Here is a 23,221-nt window from a genome sequence, read left to right on the forward strand (position 1 = left end):
ATACACGCACGCGCGCATAAACATGTGTATACTACTAACGAGCATTTGTGTTAGTGTGTGTGTGTGTGTGTGTGTGTGTGCGTAAAAAGGCCTCAGCCAACGTTGCGACTTGCGTGTGTGATTTTAACTCCTTCTTCTTCGTCTTCTACTACGACTACTACCACTACTACGATTACAACTACAACTACATCTACTGCTACTACTGCTACTACTACCACTATACGTATAGGCAACGTTACATGTCCCGCGCGTACATACATCGATGATACCGATTTCCCCTTCTACCGATTCCACACACACACACATTCTCGTGTGTGCAGAGAGAGAGAGAGAGAGAGAGACACTATTTTATTCCTCCGACTTTCTTACACATACGCGCGAACGCATGTTGCTAACCCCACCCCTGGATCAGACTACGCTCTGGATGCTCCCCGCTGCATTTCTTACACATATATAAAGCACACATATACGAATGTGTGTCCGTGCGTGTGTGAGTGTTTATGTTTGTGCGGTCGGATTAAGAGGCTCGCTCGAATCTTTCCCTTACCACACCGCGCGTATATATATCATCGTATATTATAACGTGTGTGTGTGTGTGTGCGCGCGGACCGCCGTTGCTGCTGCACCTCCTCTACTCGTGTGCGTAAATGTGTACATACATGTCGTATGCTACAGCTCGTACGATTATATATACCGATCTCTTGCACGTGCGGCAAACGATTTTTTTTGTTGTTGCTGCAAGCTGCTCGTTTTGCTTTCCTTTCTCTCTCTCTCTCTCTCTCTCTCTGTTTCCCCTCGAATTTTTTCATTCATCCGCGCGCCCGCGTATTATGTGTACATTATATGTGCACATTCATAAACACACGAGCGCGTAGGTGTGCCACATAATAATATGTGTGTTATACGCGCGTGCACTTGTACTTTTCTCTTTTTCGGGGAGGCAAAACGGTCGAAAGCACGAAGGCGCTCTTATAAACTCGGCGCGTTATGTATGCCGCTGTTGCTTCTAGTACACATGATCGCCTTTTTCTCATATTTTTTCTTCTTCCTTTTCTTTTCGCTGTCGTTGCGCTCGCACACACACACATACGAGATATACATTCATAACATACAATATGCGCACATGGGATGCGACGATGTAGAGCCGCCATCGCCGGTCTCTTTGACGAACCCGCGAGTGCAGGCAGCAGCTCTCGTTAAAAGCGTCTCTGCCTGCTGTATGCTGCTGCATCGCGAAAGAGGCAACTTATAGCACACAACGCGCTGCATCGGATCACTTGCAACGACGACAGATATGTGTATGTATATGTCGTGGCCTTCTTTTTACAGCAGCAGCAGCAGCAGACCATTTACTTATACGTGAGCTACTCGCGCTTATTTCGTTATGCACATGGTCGTGTGTATCGAAGCGGGGTGAAAAGAGAATCCTTTATCGATTCGAGAACGAAAAAATAAAATAAAAAGTGTCAGCAGATTCGAGAGCATAGAGCGTCCGAGCTCGCGTGATAATTTCGTCTCTCCAAAAAAGTTTAATCGGGTTGTTTCTGTATATTCCTTTTTTTGTGTACGTATATGCGCGCGCGCGCATACACGACTCTTGAATCATCTTTATCGGTATGGTATACGCATAAAACATGCTTCTTCGGACTAATGAGGGGTGCGATTGCCGACGTGCTAAAGCCTGCCTGCGCGACGCGCAGCATATACGCGGCGACGTTTTTCCAAGGGTTTTTATTGTAAATTATATACCTTTGGCGTATGAGTCATATTTAATTGCTCAACGGACACGATCTCGCGCGCCTTGATTTATCATGTTTCACCGTGACGAGAGCAGCGGCAAGTGCTATGACTCATCTCTCTCTCTCTCTGTCTCTCGGATGGGGGGAGGGCGAGATTTTTTCAACTTTTACGAGGATATCGACCGATTTGCGCAACGACGATCGGATAGATAGTTATTGTATACATTTTTCATAACTTTTTAAAAAATGTATATTTCGTTGCACGGCAATCCGAGAAAAAGCTTTTAAGAATTTTTTTTTCATTCAAGCTCCCTTTTGCACATCTCTATACTATTTCTCAACGTAATCAGGCACATCTGTGCGTATACGCAAGAAAGATCCTCAATGGGAATATCAGGTGGAGCGAAGGGATCCTATTTGTCATCGTCGCGTGCGCGCGGTCGAGCTTTTTTCGCTCCTGCTATACAGCACGCAGCCTTATGACGTCATAACGAGGCCTGTACGTACGCACGCAAGTATCGTACGGTATATAATTGCACATCTGATCGGATCTTAATACCGATTTCTCTCTCGTGTGCGCGCGCGAGAGATACAGAAAATAAAAAGAATAAAAATAAAACCAAGTCGAATTTCGTAAGAAGCTTATGTACGCACGAAATCCTTGTTGTATGCGCATTGTAAGCTGTAGCGAACGACTTCCGAATCATCGTCACGCGCGTAACGAGCGCAAAAATCAAGTACGCGACCGAGTCGGTGTAATTCACAATTTGCGCCATGTGGATTCATATAACGATTCATTATATTAGATAGGTAAAAACGCGATCAGATTCGGAGAATCGGTGTAATATAAACTGCGCATTTTGGGGACGCATCCGGTGCTTTGGAAGGAAAAAACCGTATACATACGCAAAATCCTCTTATCGTCGTGCGAAGATTGATCAATAAATGTGTGTTTTTCCTCAAACAATCGTGCGCAGCGGTGCTAAAAGGTGCACAATAAAAATATATACACATAGATACATATCGACGCCGCGTGTATAGACACGAGTGGATTTCGTAACGTTATCGCGGGTCATTAACTTTTGCGCCTCCGTCTGTTGCACCAAATATTCTCGGAATCGATTTTTCTCGAACTTTCGCGCTGCTAATATGTAAATATGCTCGAATCGGCCAATTCTTCGCAGGAATTGATAAACAATTTAGCGTGAAAAACGTATACGAGGGAATATTAAAAAATCCCCACTTCCCCCTAAAATTAAGGAAAAAAAGTCCGACAAAGCTCGATTTATCGCTGGATAATTCGATATCTCGACCAAAACGTGCATATTTATTTATTATGAGACAACACGCGTGCGTGCAATAAAATTTTTTGATGCAGGCGGGAGTCACTCCAAAACACCGCGAATCAAATAGGAACGAGAAAAATCGTTCGCTTATATGGCCGCACATTATAAATAAAGCTCGCCACTCGAGATAAAAATAAGAGAAAATATAAGGAAGAAAAGCAATCAAAACGAATCCATCATGCATCCGCGCGACGGTTAAATATAGTAGACTGGGTGTATATTATAACACACAGACTGGTGGGTTGCACACGAGCAGACAATGTATATAACGTGCATCGCGAGACGAACCATGAAAGCTCGAGCCCGTGTGCGCGCGCGAAGTTCTATTTGCTCCGAGTCCTCTTCTCTCTCCTCTTGAGATTCAGTACGTTTGCCCATCCGCCCGCGCGTTTTTCGGACTCTACTACTGCTGCCGCTACCGCCGCCCAGTAGTATATAGTGCAGCCGAGTAAAAAAGGTTTATTTTTGGCTCCGCCGCGCTCTTTCGCGCGATGCATATTCGCCCCGTATACAGCGGAGGCAGAGCTATATAACGGCCGAAAGATTATTATATCCCGACGCGCGGTGTATAGTGAGCCTATATGTGTACCTTCGCGAGAGCTCTGACTGACTGACGCGACCTAAATATCGTCTCAATTTTTGATCTCTATCTCTCTTTCTCTTCTTTTTCGTCGCTGCGCTGGCTCTTTGAGAATCGCGAGGATGTCAAAAGGCATTAAAATGTACGTGTTTATTGGTAACGAGTTCGTCGAGGCCCATATTATAGGTAGAGAGGAGCGCAATTTTTTCTCCTTATTAAATGCACTCGCTGTACGCGATATATAGAAATGATTCGGATGCGAGCGCGTCTGAAGCACAGATTACAGCGACAAAATAATTCTCCGAATCATCGACGACGTCGACGACGGCGGTAATTACATATATTCGCGCGCGAAGCACAATTACATAACGTACATATATATAATCGAGGCGCGAGCGAGCGCAAAACCCAATCATTAAAGTGTCAATGATCGTTATATGCCATAAATGCAGCGCAAACGCGAGTATCGCTCGATTCTCTGCCGGCAGCAGTATTAACGAAATAAATTTATTACACGCTTGCACGGCTCGCTAACGCGGGCAGGATTTTCCATGCCTCGCGATCGCTATATAGCTTATCACGAGTGCGAGTCTCTTCTTTTTTTAATTAACTCGACGGACTTTTTTTTTATCAGACGGCTCTGGAAATAAATCGTTGAGGTCGCGAGTATTATTAACGCACACATATACGCTCGATTTTACCCATTTCCGATCGATGTCGATGACAATAATAATAATAACAATAATAGTAGCAATGATCTTACGTTGTATACACATTAATTGAAAACAGGAAAAATGTCGCACGATATACGTCGATGTTACATATTTTCTCCCTCTATCTCTGTCTTTCTCGCTGTATGTGTCAAAATTTAATTGCCGCGTAAGATGCAAATGACGCGCGCGAACGCGACGATCCGCGAGTGTTGTACACTCGTCGTATAAATAAGATTTATCGCTCGTCTTAAATAATAATTTTATAGACACGACTCGGAGTAGCCGTCGCGTTCGCGCGAGAGCTGACGACGATGTCTTCTTCGTTGACTCGGAGGCTCGTCGTTTTTAATTCAACACACATATATTAACATATGTGCGCATATATATTTTAAATGTCATAATCCGTACCGACTACGACGTTGTACTTATATCGAAAGCTCGACGTACGCGTGTTAACGTTAATCTTTGCCTCGCGCAGCAGCAGCAGCAGCGACTCGCTAAAATTACACATATCGGCTTATATTAAGAGATGCAGATCGATACATAGAAAATGTTCAAAGCGATTATGTATTAGATGCTGATCGCGTCGAAGGATAGCGCAAAAAAAAGAGGACAAGACAAAAAAAAGTGAAAAAAAAAAGAAGTAGAAAAAGTCACCGCGAGTTGCGACGCATCGTGACTCGATGGAATTTTTTAGCGCATTATCGAAAATAAAACGCGCTCGCGCTAACGAGTTAACACGGAGAGAGAGAGAGAGAGAGAGAGAGAAACGTTCCGAGAAAATCAGGAAGTGTAATTGTGAGCATTGTAAGCGCGCAACGAGATGCGTTTGTACGTTATGCACAATATACGAGTACGACATATGAGGCGCCGTACGTACGTTCGTTTGTGTGTATATACGAAGATACAAAGATTGAAGCTTGGCAATTATGAGATTGGACAAACAATATATCATGTATTAGCCGAGCGGCAATGATATCTTCACGGTGCATCTAATTTTTCTTGTCGTCTTTTTTTTCATACCCAAAGCTCGATCGCTATGATGCAATTGGCGAACTTTTGCGTTAATATCGATCGTATTTCACCGCGCGTACTCGATAATTATATTATTTCGAGCCGATTACGCGCGCGATTTTCTAATCGGACTTTTTTTTTGTTTCTAGCTCCGCTGCAACCGTTGCCATGGCGATTGCGCCATCTCGAAATAATAATATTTTCGTATGCGCGCGAGTACAAATATGAGTCAGATCCGCTCTCGTAATTATTATATTATTATAACGTTCGCACGATGATCGAATTAGAGGATAAAAGTTCTCTCTCTCTCTCTTTACCCCGCGCTCCCTTCGCCCCGTGCAGAACAACAGGAAAAAAAAAAGAGAGGGAGAAGAATTTAACGATCTCTCGCGTGGCGCTGCTCTCAATAAGCGCGCGAGTGCGCTAATGATTTATTTATAGTAGACCACGTTTAACGTCAATTATAATTATTAAACGAGGGATTATTTTATAGCGATCACGATGATGATGATAATAATGTGCGTGCATGTATGTGTGTATACTAGAGTGAGAGCAATATTTTTTTTCTCTCTTCCTCTGTACACGCGTCATATTATACGTACTAGAAATGATGGATGATTGAGTACACAATATCATATCTGTATAGCCTTGATATGCCTAGGAGATCCGAAGACTCCAAACTACGTCAATGCGGAACAACGAGAATTAAAAAAAGACAGAGAGACAGAGAGATGAAGAAAAAAATTGAATGAAAGCGTATCACTATGTTTCTCTACTACGATCGCCGCCGACTCGAGTATATCAGGCCATTGTCGGTAAAAATAGATTTTACCTCATTGGCGATTCTTATCGCTTAAATTTTTTTCAATCCTTTCGCGCGTAATAATATACACGCATGCCTTATTCGGGGACGCGCATGTGCATAAATCGTGAGCTGGATTCGTATACACGTAATCATGTGTGTAATCGACGGCTCTTCCTCTTTTATTTATTTTTTTCTCACAGAAATTTCGTGGATTATTTAAAAACTGCCGTTGCGTGGGTTAAAAATATATAGTTGAACGCGTATATATTTTAATGTCGTTAAATGAATGATTTGTTTATATCGATAAAATATCATCATCGTTGCGATCGGCAACGGTTTTCACGGGGCGATGTTATCTATGCATATAATGAAGCTGATTGGTCCTCCTATATATACAACGTACATTATGATTCACCTGCAAGTTTTTCGGGTGTCTATTTTGTTGTATATGTAAAATTCGTAGCGGTTTTATTTGCTCTGGCGAAATTTCGCCGTCTGACTCACCAACTGAACGATGATGAACTCTTTCTTCCTCTTCTTTTTTTTTTATCTCTCCTCTCCGGATCCTCCGACTCGGTCAGCTCTTCTTCTTTTTTCGTTCGGATTCCCAAAACGTAATAGATAATTGTATGTTTATCGGAGCTTCGTCGCAACGAAAGCTCTCGGCTACACTCGTCAAGTCGATGACTCTCAACCGTGCTCGCTCGTGACCGTTCGATTAATCCTGAGCTTGGCCTTTTCTTCGTCCTTTTTTTCCTGGCATTTGCCGATTATCCGCGCTAATTGTCTCGGGTAATAATATAGTCCTTTCTTTTGACCACTGAACTCATCCATTCTCACTCGCAGTCGAATTGTATGTGCCTGGTAGCTCGACGCGACACACGGATTACATTACATAAATGCCGGTACGTAATAAATGCATCAATTTTCGTCGCCCATTTCGCGCGGCGTCGGATACATATAAGTACGGATTTATTAGGCCGAAAATAAAAAGTTAGGCCGGCGCAACGTTATCTCGCGCAGTCGAGGAGAGCCGCGTTAAAAGAGCGATTAATTGCGATTGGCTATGATCAACTTCAGCAATTGATACTGAGTCGTGGCTAGATTTTCCAGATCATCCGACATTGATGAGCTGAGCCGCGCGCCAATTACAAATTCCGATGCAACAATGCCAATCTAGGTACGGGCAGTGCGTAGCAGCCGTTTCAGCGTGCGAAAGATGTGCCTCGTGATATGCTCGATTCAATCTCGCTCGCTCGCTCTCTCTCTCTCTTATGTGTGCTGCTGCTGCATGATATACATTATACAGTAGCAGCCGAGTGGGTGGGTGAGCGAGTGGATGGAGGGGGTGGGGGGAGAGCGAGAGAGAGAGATAAGCGCGTTTGATGAGTTAATGCTCGTATCCGTGTCGCCAACGACGACGACGACGACCACGACGACGACGACGGCGATTCTTTGCCTCGGGATTTTCTCACGCTATTCAAGCCGCAGCGCAGCACGCTGATAGCAGTGGTAGTAGTGGTACAATATCTAATTCCGCAGCTCTCTCGGCTGCTGTGGCGCGCTGCGAACGACCGATGAATTCGCACTGCATATTTTTTACCATACGATGATTTTATCCGAAAATTCAATCGATCGACTCGTGTATGGGAAGCTCTGTGCACTTGACACCCGCGCGTTATTAAGATCGCTCCGGAATCGTTTTATCCGCCACGCACAATCGTCGAATTTTCGAGTGAAGCAGAAACACCAAGTATCCGCCGCGTTGGCACTATAGTCTCACGATCGAACGATGATCCAAAAAAGCGCGTGCGAAGGCTCCTGCAGCGGCAGAGAAATTAGAAAATATGTGTACACGAGTGCATGCGTGACCCGACCGCACGGTCATTCCGTGTCGACTGACGGAGGCGGCTCGTCGACATATATGTGGCTCTCTCTCTCTCTCACTCGAGTCGGATAAACCACATACACACACACACACACACACAGACACGCGTAAAGGGCTTAAATGACTGCGGTTTCGTACATTGGTGTGCATGTGTGTATCTGTGAGCTTGGCCAGTGAACACTCATACCATAATACAAACGCACGCACGATGCACCCACATGTACATACCAATGTACGTGAGTATATGCACTGACTCTTTCTCTCTCTCTTCTCTCTTTATCTAACTTTACAGACGCGCGTGTACAGCGGCACATGTACATATAATGCAGGTACCTTATAAGCTCTCTACGGAGCTATATGGCCGAGAGAGAAAGAGACAAATTCATTCGCGACGTACGCATCCTCGTATTATATTCGCGCGAGCGTTCCGTATACGCATTGATATGTAGCTGCTGCTGACGAGTGAGATGAGAACGCGCGCGAAGGGTCATTGAATTGTACGCGATTATATCATCGCCGCGCGTCTCGGACCAGAGATCCGCCGATGTGCCGTGTGCGTGTGCGAGCTTTCGCGTGCGAAATTGTGCAAGCTTGTACGTATACGCAAACTTTAATCCCGTCCAATAATCGCATTATATTGGCGCACACGTGTTTTTGGCGTTTCGGGCCCGATTGTTATCGATCGTTCGCGCGCGGCTAATTATATACGAAAATGCCTCGAACGTTCACCCGATGACGCTCGCTGCGTCGACTCGATCTCGTACGGCGTGGGATTAAATTCGGATCGATCTATAAATACGAAATATATAACGCGCCGTTCTCCATAAGAATCGCTCACCTGCTTCGGTATACCTGTTAAATAGCACGCGGCCGCTTTCGGAAGTGTGCGCCTTGATATGTCATCGCGGGCAAAATTCGTTCGCGCGAGCACACGACCGCTCGTGTTTGTTAATATCCGCGCATGACAGGTAGATCCGAAATAATACTCCTTTGGCAAATTTAAACTATGACTTCACGATCTCTCTCGAGCCAGCTCGAGTATCGTCATCGATATTCGGCGTTCTCTCTCTCTCTCTCTCTCGTCGTCCCTCGCTGGCAAGATCGATCGTGAAAATAAAAGTGTATACGAACGGATCGGCGACAAGATCGTGAATCGTCCATTCATGCCTCGCTAGCTCGGATATTATACGTATAATACGTGATCGCGTGATATCCGCATGTCCGAGCTGGGGAAAAAAAAAATAAATTTGCGCATATAATTAATATATAATACGTGTATTCGGGCCGAAAGTGTGCCCATACAAGCCGTGTTTGTACATAATTTTTCAACTCTTTCAACGCCTCGAATCGCCTCATTATGTTGGGCTCTCACTCTCTCGCGATCGCGATATAGGCAATTGCGTGCGTGCGCGCTATATAATATACAAGCCTATGCCACGCGAGAGAGGATGTATAAATAAATATCTTTTTTCGTCCTTTTATATTTTCACCGATGATTCAATCGCTCCAGCCGCATTAACATTCTGTTATGAGATTTTTTTTCTCTCTCTCTCGTCCTCATCTCCCTCTTCTCTTCGTCTTCTTCTTTCTCTTCTTTTTCTTCTCGCGCAGAGATCGCTCGTATCATGCACTCTTACTTTTTTCCATCTTTCTTCTGCATTCGTTCATTCACGCGAATTCATAATCGAATGCGCGCGCGAGTATAATAGAGTCAAGCGATTTTCATAATAGCGAGAGCAAACAAACGATTACGATAGAGATGGAAGCTTTTTTACTTGTATGGCCAACGGCGAAAGAGATGCGGGTGAAGTTTTTCTTTTTATTCGGCGCGCGTATAGTACGTAATCAACGCGCGAACAGATCGATACTACTCGCTCTCGATGTATCCCCGCAGCAACGCTGAGCCACATATAGACGCCCGCGTGTCTGTGTGTAAATCGCGCGAAAAGCCCGATAGCGATCGTTTATAAATCTTTCTCCTTGCAGATCCTTTTTCATTTTCGTTGATCGCGCCGTATCTGTACGCGCGCCGCGAGCGTCGAGATCACAGGCCTGCAGCAGCGGCAGCGCGGCTAACAGGTAGGCATTATCGTCTCAGCCGCACGCGCGTTAAATAGATATATCGCGCCGATCCGCGCGCGCGATATATATTATACGCGTCGATCTCTCGCTATCACACGGCTCTATATATATAGGATATGCATATCTTCTGGTTCTTTTTTCTTTCCACCTGCTGTCGCGTTTTTATGCATCCACTACTTGTCTTTTATCTTTTTTTTTTGTCAATTTTTTTGTTTTTCACTTCGTTGTCGAACTCACATTTCAAAATGAAATTACCAAGTCAAGTTATAAATAAATCCTTTCATGAGTAGTGGTGTTTAAAAGCCCCGCGGCCCTGAAAGTCGTTCGCCTTGTAAACCGATGTGTCTTTGATACGCGCGGCACGATGTCTGCCGCTGCCCGCGTGCACGCATGCATGCCATGCCATGCCATGATGCCATGCGCGCATTGCCACCGCACACAGCACAACTCGAGCGCATGATGAAAATTATAATAACGATCTACCTATACCGATCGACATCGTCGCACGGAGCGATTTTCCCTATCGCTTGTCGATCTTCGATACTTACTCATATATAAGTGATACTAACTATGTATTCTTCCCTCGTGCGCGAGTCTTGAAATACATTTTCATGGTTTTTAGGAACGACGACGAGGAAAAATATCAATCAATCCGTGCTGCGCTGCGCGAGCTTAAAGCCAAGCGAGGCTTATTACATACGAAGCTCTTTTTGCACGGATTTCCGTAATCTTATCTTTTTGCACCTGAGAGATAGAAAGAGAAGCTCTTCCGAGAGCTGAAAGGATATATTTGTAAATATAAATAATCTCGAGATGCGCGGCGGCGATTGCACCGTGTATAACTGGATTTTTACATCCATTAACTCGCCTCCTATGTTTTTTAACGTTAGTTTACTTTTGGCTATAACAAATTTTTATAATGATGGCTTTTATATATAAGCCGCACAGTTGCGATATTGCATATAGCTTTTTTTCAAAATATTAATACACAAATAGACCGTCGAAAAAATCTAGCCTAAAAGAGGGTAACAAATGCCTGCGCTGATTCATCGTAAATAAAAGGATGAATATCAAGACTTATTCCATGTATCAAGAGAGTTCAGTCGGCGAACCGAGATTCAAATTTATATAAGCTCGAAGAAATCAATATTACCCTGTGATAATGATATGCATTCATCGTTAAAATATTATAATGTCAGGGCAATTAAACGGTGCATTCGTATGTGTGTGTGCGTAAGTCAATATACGCGCCTGACTCATCCTTGTTTTGACCCATAAATTACACAACTCGAGCTGCTCTCTTCGTCGATCCCGAAGACGTGTGCGTGCGAGCGACGGGTCTATATAAAATATACACACCAACATCAATTTGTCCTCGTCGATCGCGTATAATACGCATGCACCAAATGCCGATTGTTATTGCATCAGTTTTTCGCGCTGCGTAAATCGTCTAATAAATATATCTGAACTCGATAGTGCGAATCGATTATAATCGATGAATTTATACCTTTATTGAAACGAATTGGCCGCGATTCGTTCGGCGTTGCTCTGCATCGCTGCTTTGACATTGTTTATAATGCGACCACGCGATACGTAATATCGAGTGTACGCGGCATAATCGACTAAGTTTTCGGCGATCGTTATCCCCGTTTTATCAAAAATCGTTCGAACAATAATGCGAAAGTTCGTTATTTTCTTGAAAAGGTGATAAACAAGAATAAACATTTATCTATCGACTTTTGGCAATTCAATGATGAATGACCAATTGACAGCAGCAGCTTATGAATTTCTGGAAACGTCGAAGTATTGACTAGAAATAATTGATGTAAATAAAAACAATACTCCTATCGCTGGTAGAGATACTCAACATTTTATGGCCTTATAATGCTCCAAGTTTTTGTTGCTACTCTTTGATGATATAAAAATCGTACAAACTACCATTCAAACACTTTCTTAGTAATTATTTTTGTTTTTCTATCCGAAAAATAATGATATGGTAAAGATGGCTGAAATCTCTTCTACATCGTTGACTTATAATAGTATGTTTACTTTGCCACTTGCAGATTTCCAGCTACAAGTGCTCGCCATCTAGTGGTGGAAGCTCAAAGTAATATTAATGTATTCAGAGTGATTAAAAAATCGTTTAAATTTTTAAGAACAATTCAATTGTCAATTTAGACCATTTAAATTAAGCTTAATATTTTTAACATATTTTTAACCTAAAAATGGCCAAAAACCAACCAAATAATATTAATGTATTTTGAACGATCGTTTTCCGTATATAAGACAATAATTAATGTTTAGCATTTTAATGCATTTATTTAGGAAAATTCATGTTACTACGAAAATATTATTTATATCGATTTTCTTAACTATTTCTCCAAAGTCCAAATGCAAGTTAAAAATAAATTCTATTATAATTTATTTTAAACTATTGATGGTTACCAAGTGTAACATTAAAAAATTTGCCGTATCGAAACAAGGTGTGTGCACAAAGTTTGATCGGAATTGTACTCATTTACTTTATTTACTTGGACAAAGTTACATACAAAAACGAGCATTATCAGCCGGGACTTTTTTCAAATTGGTACGTAACGTAGGATGTGGAAAGGGTTTTTTTACATATCGACGAATTTTTCCACGAATTTCATCACACAAGAGCAGAAATTGTTCTATCTGTGCTGCTTCTCAAAAAGTTGCATAAAATGCACGCGATGCAGCGTCGGCGGCCGCGCACACTTGTCATTTCGTTTCTGGGGTTTTCCTACATGCACACGAGCTCTTGTGCTCGCGCAGACACACACACATGACACGCAGAAACTCGCATTTATGATTATACTCTCGGCCTCGTTCGGCAGCGCGCGGAATGCAGCTGTGCGCGCGAGTGCCGCTGCGCTTATATAGAATCGCGCATCGCCCGTACGAAAATGTAACGATTTCGCGCTCGATACACACCGAAAGGAAAAGAGAGAAGAAAAGACGTTGAAAAAAATACGAAGAAGAATAAAGAAGTAATAATTCATAAAAGACGATACACAGAAAAAATACTTGATAATTTAAAGTACATGCGTCGTGGCTTACGTAGTTTTTTTCACCCTATAACCGGTGCTAGTGTAAATTTATAATACGCTTATATATTTACGTCGTTGCGCTCGTGCGAAAGAGAGAGAGAGAGAGAGAGCAAAAGAGCGAAAGACGAGAGAAACGGAGCTAGCGAACGTGCCGCGTATAAGCGTACTTTGGCAGACTGCTGGGCGCTGCGATGCAACGGCAGGCGAGACTGCGTGGCATTTTGCTGGCCGCGTACTATACGCGTTTCTCCTCTCTTCAACGTACACATTATACGCGCACACGTATATATACGTACACATGCAGCGAGTGTCGATCCGATTCAATATCCGATCGATCGGAACCTGGCTGCGCGTTAGAATCTGCCGTGTACGACGAGAAATATCCTGCCGAACGATCCTTGCGAGCTCTTTAGAGAGCCTCGAGCCGCCGCGCGTGCATTAAAATACTTGCGGCCTGTCGTCATCCGTTTTTCCCCTTTTTTTTTTCTTCAAAATTTCGCCCGGGAAGATTTTTTCATTTGTCAATCTCTTCTCTTACCGATTCGGTGTGTTTATTCGCGAAGACGCGCAATTTTCCTACTCTCTCGTAGATGCGTCGTGTCGAGAGAAAAACAAGGAATAAAAGATGTGACTTGCGCGAGCGTCGGATTGACAAATATTTTCTAAATCGTGAATCGGCGCGCTTGACATAGATCCCCGTAGATGTGTGTGTGTGTGTGTGTGTCAATGTGTGTGCGCGCATGCGAGAACTAGTTTATTTGAAAATGTTTACACCTTTCGCGAGCCAGCGCGAACGAGCGAGCGCGTGACCTCGCGCGGTGTGTATTAGTTAAGTAATAATTTTTCGCACGCGCCTCGTCACATGAGTCACCCGAAAAACCTGCTCGGAATTGACTCAGCTCGCCGCACGACTCTCTGCGGGCCTTTTTTTCCTCGCTCGCTCTCTTTTTTTTCTTCGGCCCGCGAAGATCGTCAAACCAAGCGATACTTCTCTCAGCGATTTCGATACGATGTTATACGTTTAATTTTGATCGTCAAAAATTGTAAAAGACTTACCCTGAAAGACAAATCGTTGCCGACGATCGAAAAATCTTGAGTAATCACGCACCGATTTTTTTTCGTTGATTTTTCTTGCTGCACAGTCGCGAGCGAAGCGCAAGGGTTGGTAAAACGTGGAATACGGCAGGGTGTCGAGGAGCTCGCGTCTATTATATACCCGCTGCTGCGGCCGGTCTACCTCTCCTTTGTGCATATGCTCCAGTGTACGACACGGGGGGCAATAGGAGGTAGTCGTTATTTGCACGTGTGCGCAGGTACACCCCCTACCCTCTCTCTCTCTCTCTGCAGAAACATGGCGAGCCAAGTGTGTGGTAGCACGCGAGCAGATCGAGCCGAGAGAAACGCAATTTTCCAATAATATTGTTCGCGTCCAGTGGTAGTCTCCTCCCACATTCTTGCGGGCATTATTAAACCGCCGCTGCTCGACTGCTACAGTTTCCATTTTGTATTATTATCACTTTTTTTCTTTATTGAGCTTTTCCTTCGCCGTCGCTCGTATAGAAATAAGTGTGGCAATGCTTCGTGCATATTCATATAGGTGAGTAAACCTGAGAAATTTCAAAATTTTTAGCAAGTGGCTTAAATCTCGTTTTATAAGTATCGGAGTCGTCTTTGAGATTAATCTTCAAATTAGTTCAATGTTTTGTCAATTTTTCAGGAATTCTTTCATATCTCAATGGATTTATAACTCACAAATTAATAAATCATTAAAAGATGAAAGCTCCGTTATTATTATAGTGGTTTTTAATGATGAAAAATAAACTAGCTGCATTTCACAATTGTTTCGAGATTAGTTTAGATGATTTAAAAAGGGGATACTTACTTAAGAATAAGTTGCGGTATTGTTTAGCTATACTTTTATAATTTTGATAGATAGTGCATGACTTCAACAAAAATAAATTATCCACTACTTTTCTAAGCTTAATTATGATAGAATTAAAGTTAAAAATACTTTCCAAAATTTTTACTTATAAAAATAAATATTTAGTTATATATGACCAAAGTTTTGATGTCAATTGCAACTCCACTTATAATATGTACCGCTTCATAAAACATCACACACATTTTTTATAAGAAAATTTCGTTAATGAAAAATATGACAAAAAAATTTAGTACGTATCACTGTCTCCTTTTTTTTGTGGAAAATGGCAAATTTAAAAAAGTTTGAGCTCGTCATCGAAAAATCGAGAAATCAATAATCAGTAACATGTTTTAGTTTTTCGCTTAAAAGTGTGTTTAGACAATTTTTGACGAGTTAAACATCGAGCATTCAAAGCCCAAGAATGCAGTACGGCCGAATTTGCTCGGAGAGATTACACGTAATTCGTCCCACATATGTACAACAGATGAATGGGTCGGTGAAAGGATGCGAAAGTGAATTTCATCCGGTCTTCGCGCGGGCTAACGATTTTTGCACTATCCATAGCGTGTACGCGAGCACTCGTGCTCGAGTTTCTCTCTTGCTCTCCCGCGAGCAAGGATAAACGGCGCTCGAATTAATTTTTTTCAGTAGTACAAACGAACTCGAAGCGTAGGTGCGAGGCGCGACGAGCTCACGAAAGTCTGACGTAATCAAACCATTGCTACTTAAAATCGGCGGCCGATACCGCGCGAATCCACGCGGGTGTCACGTTTTTGTATTGTTCTAAAACGAAATCAGCTCGCATTGATAACGACGATTACAAAAGAAAAAAACAACAAACGTTTCCACGCTAAATTTCCACGTGAGATTACCGTCTTTCCTTTTTTTTGTCACTTTTATCGGAGATTTTGACAGTGATGTATATAATTATCGATGATCGCTCGATCCGATCGCGCTCACAATACAACGAGCTATTTTTGGCCAAAGCGAGCGAGCTCGATTAGATCTATCCGATCGATCGATCGAGCACCATTTGCCGAAAAAAAAGAGGGACAGAGAGAAAGATCGGGAGAACTGCTTCTCTCATTCACGACTCTTACGTGCGTGTGTTTATATATTCGTGCACTCATCGCGGTCGAAAAATTTCGCGCGGGTTCAATGACCTTCAGGACATTCCCGGGGACGCGCTCGATAGTATATTGTAAATGCGCAGTTGCATCGAAAATTACAGAGTTGACTCGGCGCATCAGCCACGCTAGAATGAGATAGTAAACAAATTTAGAAACCTGCGGATCAGCGTTGTTTGAATGAAGACTCATCGTTGTGCTCTTGTGCACGTTCTGATTACAGAACAGCGTGGCGGAGATCCGCGGTACATTGACGTCACGATATGAATGAATTGCGAATAATATATAATCCTCCGTTGCCGAGCTCGGCGATTCTCGGTTTTAAAAATATTATCGTCGTATATATTTTCTGCGACTGTTGCTGCGCCGCTCCGCCTTATACCATACACTCGCGCGCATTAATGATCTCTGCATTAGTGCGAATTGATAAAAGTGAGTCAGCTCGTTAACATATTATATATATAACGCACATAATATATATGTATTTATAATGAAAAGCAGAGAGAAAAAAAATCCGTGATATTATATATATGAAATGTTATCTGCCCATGACTACTAGAAACCACTCAAGTCTCACGCGCTGCACTGATTATAATTGTAAGCGTAAGTGTAAGCGTGTTTGCAAACACAACCGAACAAATTGCATACTTACATGTATACATACACGTTTCGAGGAGAGAACTTTCGTAACTTATTTATGCATACAACACACAAATGCATACATTATACGAGCGATTCATTTTGCAAAATATGCAAACTTACGCGCGAAAATTACAAATGGAAACTGTTAGCGCGCTCGCGCGTCGAGCTCGCAATTATTATGGCACAGATGTATCGGAAAATTTTCCCGCGGCCGCGTCGCATGCGCGTATAATAAGCTCGATGAAATTCTTCAAACTTTCCAAAACACAGTTACGGAATTTGAGAAAGCCGATCCCGTATATAGTACGCCGTTGCCGCGAGCGCGCCGTATATCGGCAACGCGCACGATAAATATGTAATATCCTTGAAAACTCGCGGCTTATAATCCCTCGGATGCTTTTGTATGCGTGCGTGTGCTGCACTCGTCGATTGACTGGCAGCAGCAGCAGCAGCAGCAGCAGCAGCAGTCGCAGACATTGAAAAGTTGTTGACAATCATCCGCAAAACCCTTTAGCTCATTAAATTTTAAATCCTCGCTCTTGCTCCTTCTGCCTTTTATAATATGTGTGTATACAAGTAGGCACGATGCGTGTATAGCGCGTGCAGCGCTGATCGCGGCGAGCCAAACCTACCGCAACGGATTTTAATCGAATGCAAAATACATACAATCAAAATGTATATACACACACATATATAAGTATTGAGACGTCCCGAGCGTGTGCTGTTTTTTCGCTCGATCTCGCAGCGAGGTAGCTGCTGCTGTCCCGCACGTGATTAAAATGCCATTAAACGTTCGACCCTTTTTCTCTTACGATTTTTTCGATTGTTTTTTCTTTTTTAGTGAGCTCAACCGAGAGCACAAAACTGCACCGTGCGTTTGGAATTTTCATGAAGTAGCTTAACGCAGACAGTCCAAGACAAGAGTCACGGCTGCCGTGTGTACGCGCGCGCGTGTGTGTGAGTACATATAATGCATACGGTGCAGTATATATACGCGAGCGTGTGCGCTGCATATATAGTGCGTAAAGAGTCGCCAGTATGTCTCGCGTGCTCGCGATGCCGCGCGCCGCGCTGTCTGCCTTCGGCCGCGTACACAAGCGCAGACTTTTCTCTCTCTCTCTCTCTTCGGTTTATTTAATTTTTTTTTATCGTTGCTGATTTTTTCTTATTCCTTTTTTCCGTTCGTTCGTTCGTTTGTTTGATGCTCACTCTGTCTCTCTTACTTGTTGTGCCTCGAGGCGAAGAGGAGGAGCAGGAGGAGAAGGAGAAGGAGCGATGACGACGACGACGGCGGCATTTTATATTCTACTCTTTGGCATTCCCTCGCGTACGCGATCCTCTGCGTGCTAGTGTGTGATTTCTTGCGATGGATGAGCGCAACTCTTTCGATCGCTCGAGCTAGCTCCTATTATATCGCATGCGTTATATGCCAAGAGAACAAGAAGACCACGAAGGAGGACGATGAAAAAAGGAGAGAGAGAAAAATCGTAGCAGTAGCCGATGCACGCGGGAGAGAGAGAGAGAGATATTATGCGCGTGAGTCATTGGCTGATAATGGTGATGATGGTGGATGCGCGAGCAAAATCAGCGGCAGCATTCGAAGTTTTATAACCCTGAATAATACGAAAAAAGGGCGATATAAAGCCCGCGCGGGGCCCTTTTATTGGCGATTGATTTATTGACGATCATCCGCACGCGCGCGTGCAAAAGTCGAAAACGAAGCTACCAACTACTTAACCGCGATGCGCTGCCAATATCGTGCGAGCAACTACGCGCGGCATGTAAATTTATAATATACCAGCGCAGCAGCGCAAGATGAGCTGCTCGATCGTCTACTTCTCCTTCTCCGACTGACTATTTTTTTTTCGCTCATTCTCGTTATTACTCGCGAAGATCTATTGCGCGGCATAAGAGAGTGAGAGAGCTAGTTTTCTTCTATTTAAGCTTATCAATCGGCGACGACGACGACGACGACGACTCGGAGCGAACTGCTCGCGTGTACGTAGCTCGTTTTCGCGCGCGATAGCTATGTATTTATACACAAATACGCACGTACACACGTACTCCGGATCGTATATCACTTTTTCGGATGCGCCCTTGAGCCAGCTCAAGAACGACAAAGATGATAATTTTTTGTTGCTGTTGTTGCAGCGCGTTCGCTTCGCGCGGATCTCGTTTAAATCCCGCGAAGAGCTCGAGAGTCGCCGTACTCTACGTATAATATTATGTATGCCAGTGCGCGCGGCCGCGCCGTAATCACGTTTCACACTCGCGCGGCTTTTCTCGATGCGTATATATATATATAATATATAAGCAGCACGACAAAAAGGTACACAACGAGTAAATATTATAATCGTTGCCACGTATCGTCTGCCGTGCAGTTTGCATCGACGGTTTTTTTCTTTTTCTTTTTTTACTTTCTACTTTATTATTTTTTTTTTTCCTCGACAACTCGATAATCATAAGGACACGTGTCGCGACGCTGCGCGGAAAGAAGGTATATATATAATACGAGTACATTTTTAGCGCGGCATCCGGGAGATCGCGCGCTCGCGCCGGGACACAATCGTCACGGGTGGTCCCACCATTATTACGCGTGTATAAAAAATAGGAGAATAAGCGCACAAGGCCGTATCAATCGAATGAATTTTCACGCGCTAAGGACGATTTGGAGCCGATCCAGATGTCCGCGGTATAAATATACATCGACGCACGAAGACGCGCGTTGCGTCTGACCAAAGTTCCGCCTTACTACTTGAGTCACTCACGAGTCGGATCGGCCCAGGGCAATTGATGCAGCCTCGATGCCAGCCCTCTCGAAAACGGAGTCGTACTGCATTAGGTATACAAGTCGATCATCATTTGCGAAACGATCATTATTTTTATCACGAAAAAAAAATACTTTACGAAAAGTATAAACGGAGCAGCTCTGGATGATACTGTACGGCATCGCTGTGCGTAATCGTAACGAGCTATTCATAAAATATACTATATAACTATAGTACGAACGAGGCGAATACGCGTACGCGCGTCAGGTCTTGTAGAGCGAGTTTAAAGTCGATAAAAATAATGAAATCGGCAAGCCCCGCGAGCGTGAGACGACGAACGTGCCTCGAGACTTCGATCAACCGAGAAATACGTTCTCTCACTCGCTCGTTCTCAGCCAGTCTGCCTGTCTCTCTCTCTCTCTCTCTCTCTTTCTCGCGCTCGGTGCCACGCGGTCTGCCAACGACGTTGTGCTGTATGCATCATGAGCTATTATATACAGAGAGAGAGAGAAGCTCCGAAGTATTATAACGACTATGCGAACGACGACGCAAAGATCTCTCTCTCTCTCTCTCTCTTTCTCGTGTGTATAATATAAAGAAGACGAAGAAGAAGGAAAAGAAGAAAAAAAAGAGACAAATGGACAAAACTAGTCCAACGGCCTGTGTATATAGCGCACCGATATATACGTTCTCGATCTTTCATTGCTCGCTGGCTGCTGCCGCGGCAATGAATATACATATCGCCTATATCTATATATACTCTGCGCGCGAGGAACTGCACTCGCGCTCGAGCGTGCGTGCTTAAATTGCTCATCTCGCGCTGAAGATTAGTACAAACTCGTTGGCGATATTTTTCCTTTTTTCCTTTTCTTTTTTTTTTTTTTTTTTTATATATTTCACTAGAGCGACGACGAGAGGAGCAACGAGAAAGAGAGAGAAGAGCGCGCGTTTTATCGGAGCGTAATTGCATGACATTATAGCACACAACTGGTCTTTGGCGATATATACATGTATGTATGTATGTATGTATTATATATGTAAGCGCGCGTAGAGTATATTCGCGCTCGCCAACTCAATGCGTCGATGTATTCTTCGCGCAAAGCCGAGAGAACCTTCGGGAATTCATGAGATTTTCCTTTCTTTTTTCATTTTTCATTTTACGTTTTTCTTTCGATCGGTCTTCTTCTTCTTTTCTCTCTCTCTCTTTCTCGTGTATACATATTGTACGTAAACCTCGGCTACGTACGCGCGCTATCCATATATTTATATATGCGGCTTATTGAAAATTGTAAGAGCGATAAGTGTGTCTCGTTAAGTGCATTTTTCGGACCGCCGCATGCGCGCGCGTTGCCAATTGAAATCTCCGTGCAGGCTTTCCTCTTTTTCTCTAACTCTCTCTCTCTCTCTCTTCTCTCTATAATCTCGCGCTCGCTACGACTACCCTATTTTACGTAATGGACTTTTTCTAATTTTTTCTAATTATCGTACGAGCGAAATTATACAAGAATTCACACCTCGCTTTACTCTTGCTCTCGAGGCCCGAATACCATCCCAAAATTATTATAAAACATTGTAGGCCGCGCACGTAAATTTGTGTACATTTTTTGTTGTTGACGATGCTCAAACGTATTACATGATAGGCATATACTCGGATAATTTTTTTTTTCTATCTCCATACGAATCGGCCGTTACGATACGACACGTAATACGAGTGAACGAAATAAAAAATTGACAATTCACCATTTTTTGTTTCTGTCTCGATATCTTTCGCCGCTCGTCCGAAATCATGCTCGTAACGCACCTGTGCGCGGCGTTGCGTCAATTATCTTGATACGCAGATGTAACTATATGCAACGCGACTCGAAAAACTATTTTTAATAGGACGAGAAGACTCGCGAGCGTGCAGCTATTAGCGCGCGCGCGCGCGGACGAGGAACGACGACAAAAAAGCAGAAGAAGTAATAATGTATAACGAATCGAGCGCGCGTATTTCAACGAGCGCAGCCGAACGATACTTCGATGTAGCGTATATTGATTCGCCGATTTATATATCCGAGCAGAAATTGATGCCGATCGCCGAAGAGTTAATAAACGTATACAGAGTCTGTATCGATGCTTCGTATATTACATGACTCCGTCTTTATCGCGTTCATGTGCGCGTGTGTGTGTGCGTGTGTGCCTGCGTTCCAAATCGCGCGACTTTTTGCGACTATATGTAATTAATGAAACGTCGTTGAAAATTCATGATATATATTTCTACACTAGGTCTTTGAATCGTAACGAGCTAGATCGTGTAAGCCTGCGCAACGTATAAATATTACAATCCAGTCATACGGACGATCTGTTTTCTGGCCGCGGCTCTACCTCATTGATAAATGACATTCGTATTCGTATAAACACACACATAGTTTTTTTCTCCTTCTGACGTGCGTCATCAACAGCAGCAGCAGCAGCAGATCTAAAAACACGCGACGCGTGAATACATGGAGCCGCGCACGAGACGAATAAAAAAGAGCTCTCTTCAATCGGCAAATTAGAAGAGGCTCGGGGGGGGGAGGAAAAGTCGACCATCATCTTCCACGACCCACCGTGCACAATTGAGAAAGTAACGATGCGACGACGCCAGCCCTTCAATTTGGTTTTGTTTACGCAGCGCGACGGGCTATTTTTATGCTCGCATAATGGCACACACGCGGTTAAAGGGTAGCGCGTGCGGATAATACGAGAACCCGTTGGCGTCGAAAAATAGATGTACAACGTTCGCCATCAAAGAGCCAACTGTCTGCGCTATTTTCTCATCGGAATTGTCGATTTACGCTGTTTCAGGAACAGAACCGCACGATGCGCGACTCGAAGAGACGGCCGAAGTCCGCGGGTCGCTGCGTGGCGATCGTGAGCAGGAGTCATCCGGCCCACGGCGCCTCGGGCGTGCTCTTGAACGACGGCTGGATCCTGAGCCACGGATCGCTGCTCGCGCCGTATCTGCGCGTCCGCGAGGCCCGCCGAGACAGAGACGTCGACGACGAGCTGGGGGATTTTTTCGACAACGAGGTCGCCGCGGACGGCTCGATCGCGCGGCTGCCCGACCATCTGCAGGATTATCTTCGATTCGCGGTGCACGTCCGATCGAGGTACGACGAGGGGACAGAAATAAAAGAGAAATAAACGAGCGTCGGAGGAAGATATTTAATACTCCGGTTTTCTCGCGATTTTATTCGTTATACGCTTTATAATCTTGCAGCGAAGGAGATGTTCGAGAGGACGAGGCAAGCTGTAAGCTCGAGTCCGCCTGGAGATGTCCGCTGCTGCGCGAGAGCTTCGGCGGCGATCTGCTTTTCTCCTGGAATTTCGCTAAGTCGTCGAGCGGCAGCGGCAGCATCCGATCGATGCTTTCGTTGTTTTTGCTCTTGAGAATGGACTCGGACGAGCAGAGGGACTCGGTCGTCGGTTCCGACGCTGCCTTGAGGTACAACGTCGTTCAACTAGTGCCTCTCAATTCTATCGCGTACATGATACATTATGTAA

General features: G+C 43.9%; 2 protein-coding genes across 2 annotated transcripts in view; one reads left to right on the forward strand and one right to left on the reverse strand.

The window, feature by feature from the left end:
• The window catches only part of LOC106657500 (A-agglutinin anchorage subunit), a 32,463-nt gene extending 18,056 nt beyond the window's left edge, over positions 1-14,407 (reverse strand). The window contains exon 1 of the mRNA XM_014379050.2: positions 14,295-14,407. The gene's annotated coding sequence lies outside the window, so the exon portion shown is untranslated. The remainder of the gene's footprint in view (positions 1-14,294) is intronic.
• LOC106657418 (peroxisomal leader peptide-processing protease) overlaps positions 1-23,221 on the forward strand; it is a 47,167-nt gene that overhangs the window by 20,257 nt on the left and 3,689 nt on the right. Inside the window, exons 2-3 of the mRNA XM_014378948.2 lie at positions 22,523-22,827; positions 22,938-23,162. Coding sequence (XP_014234434.1) covers positions 22,538-22,827; positions 22,938-23,162 — 515 coding nt within the window. The 5' untranslated portion in view covers positions 22,523-22,537. The remainder of the gene's footprint in view (positions 1-22,522; positions 22,828-22,937; positions 23,163-23,221) is intronic.

This window comes from Trichogramma pretiosum, unplaced genomic scaffold, assembly GCF_000599845.2.
Source record: "Trichogramma pretiosum strain Unisexual culture from Peru unplaced genomic scaffold, Tpre_2.0 scaffold119, whole genome shotgun sequence".
NCBI classification, from domain to species: domain Eukaryota; kingdom Metazoa; phylum Arthropoda; class Insecta; order Hymenoptera; family Trichogrammatidae; genus Trichogramma; species Trichogramma pretiosum.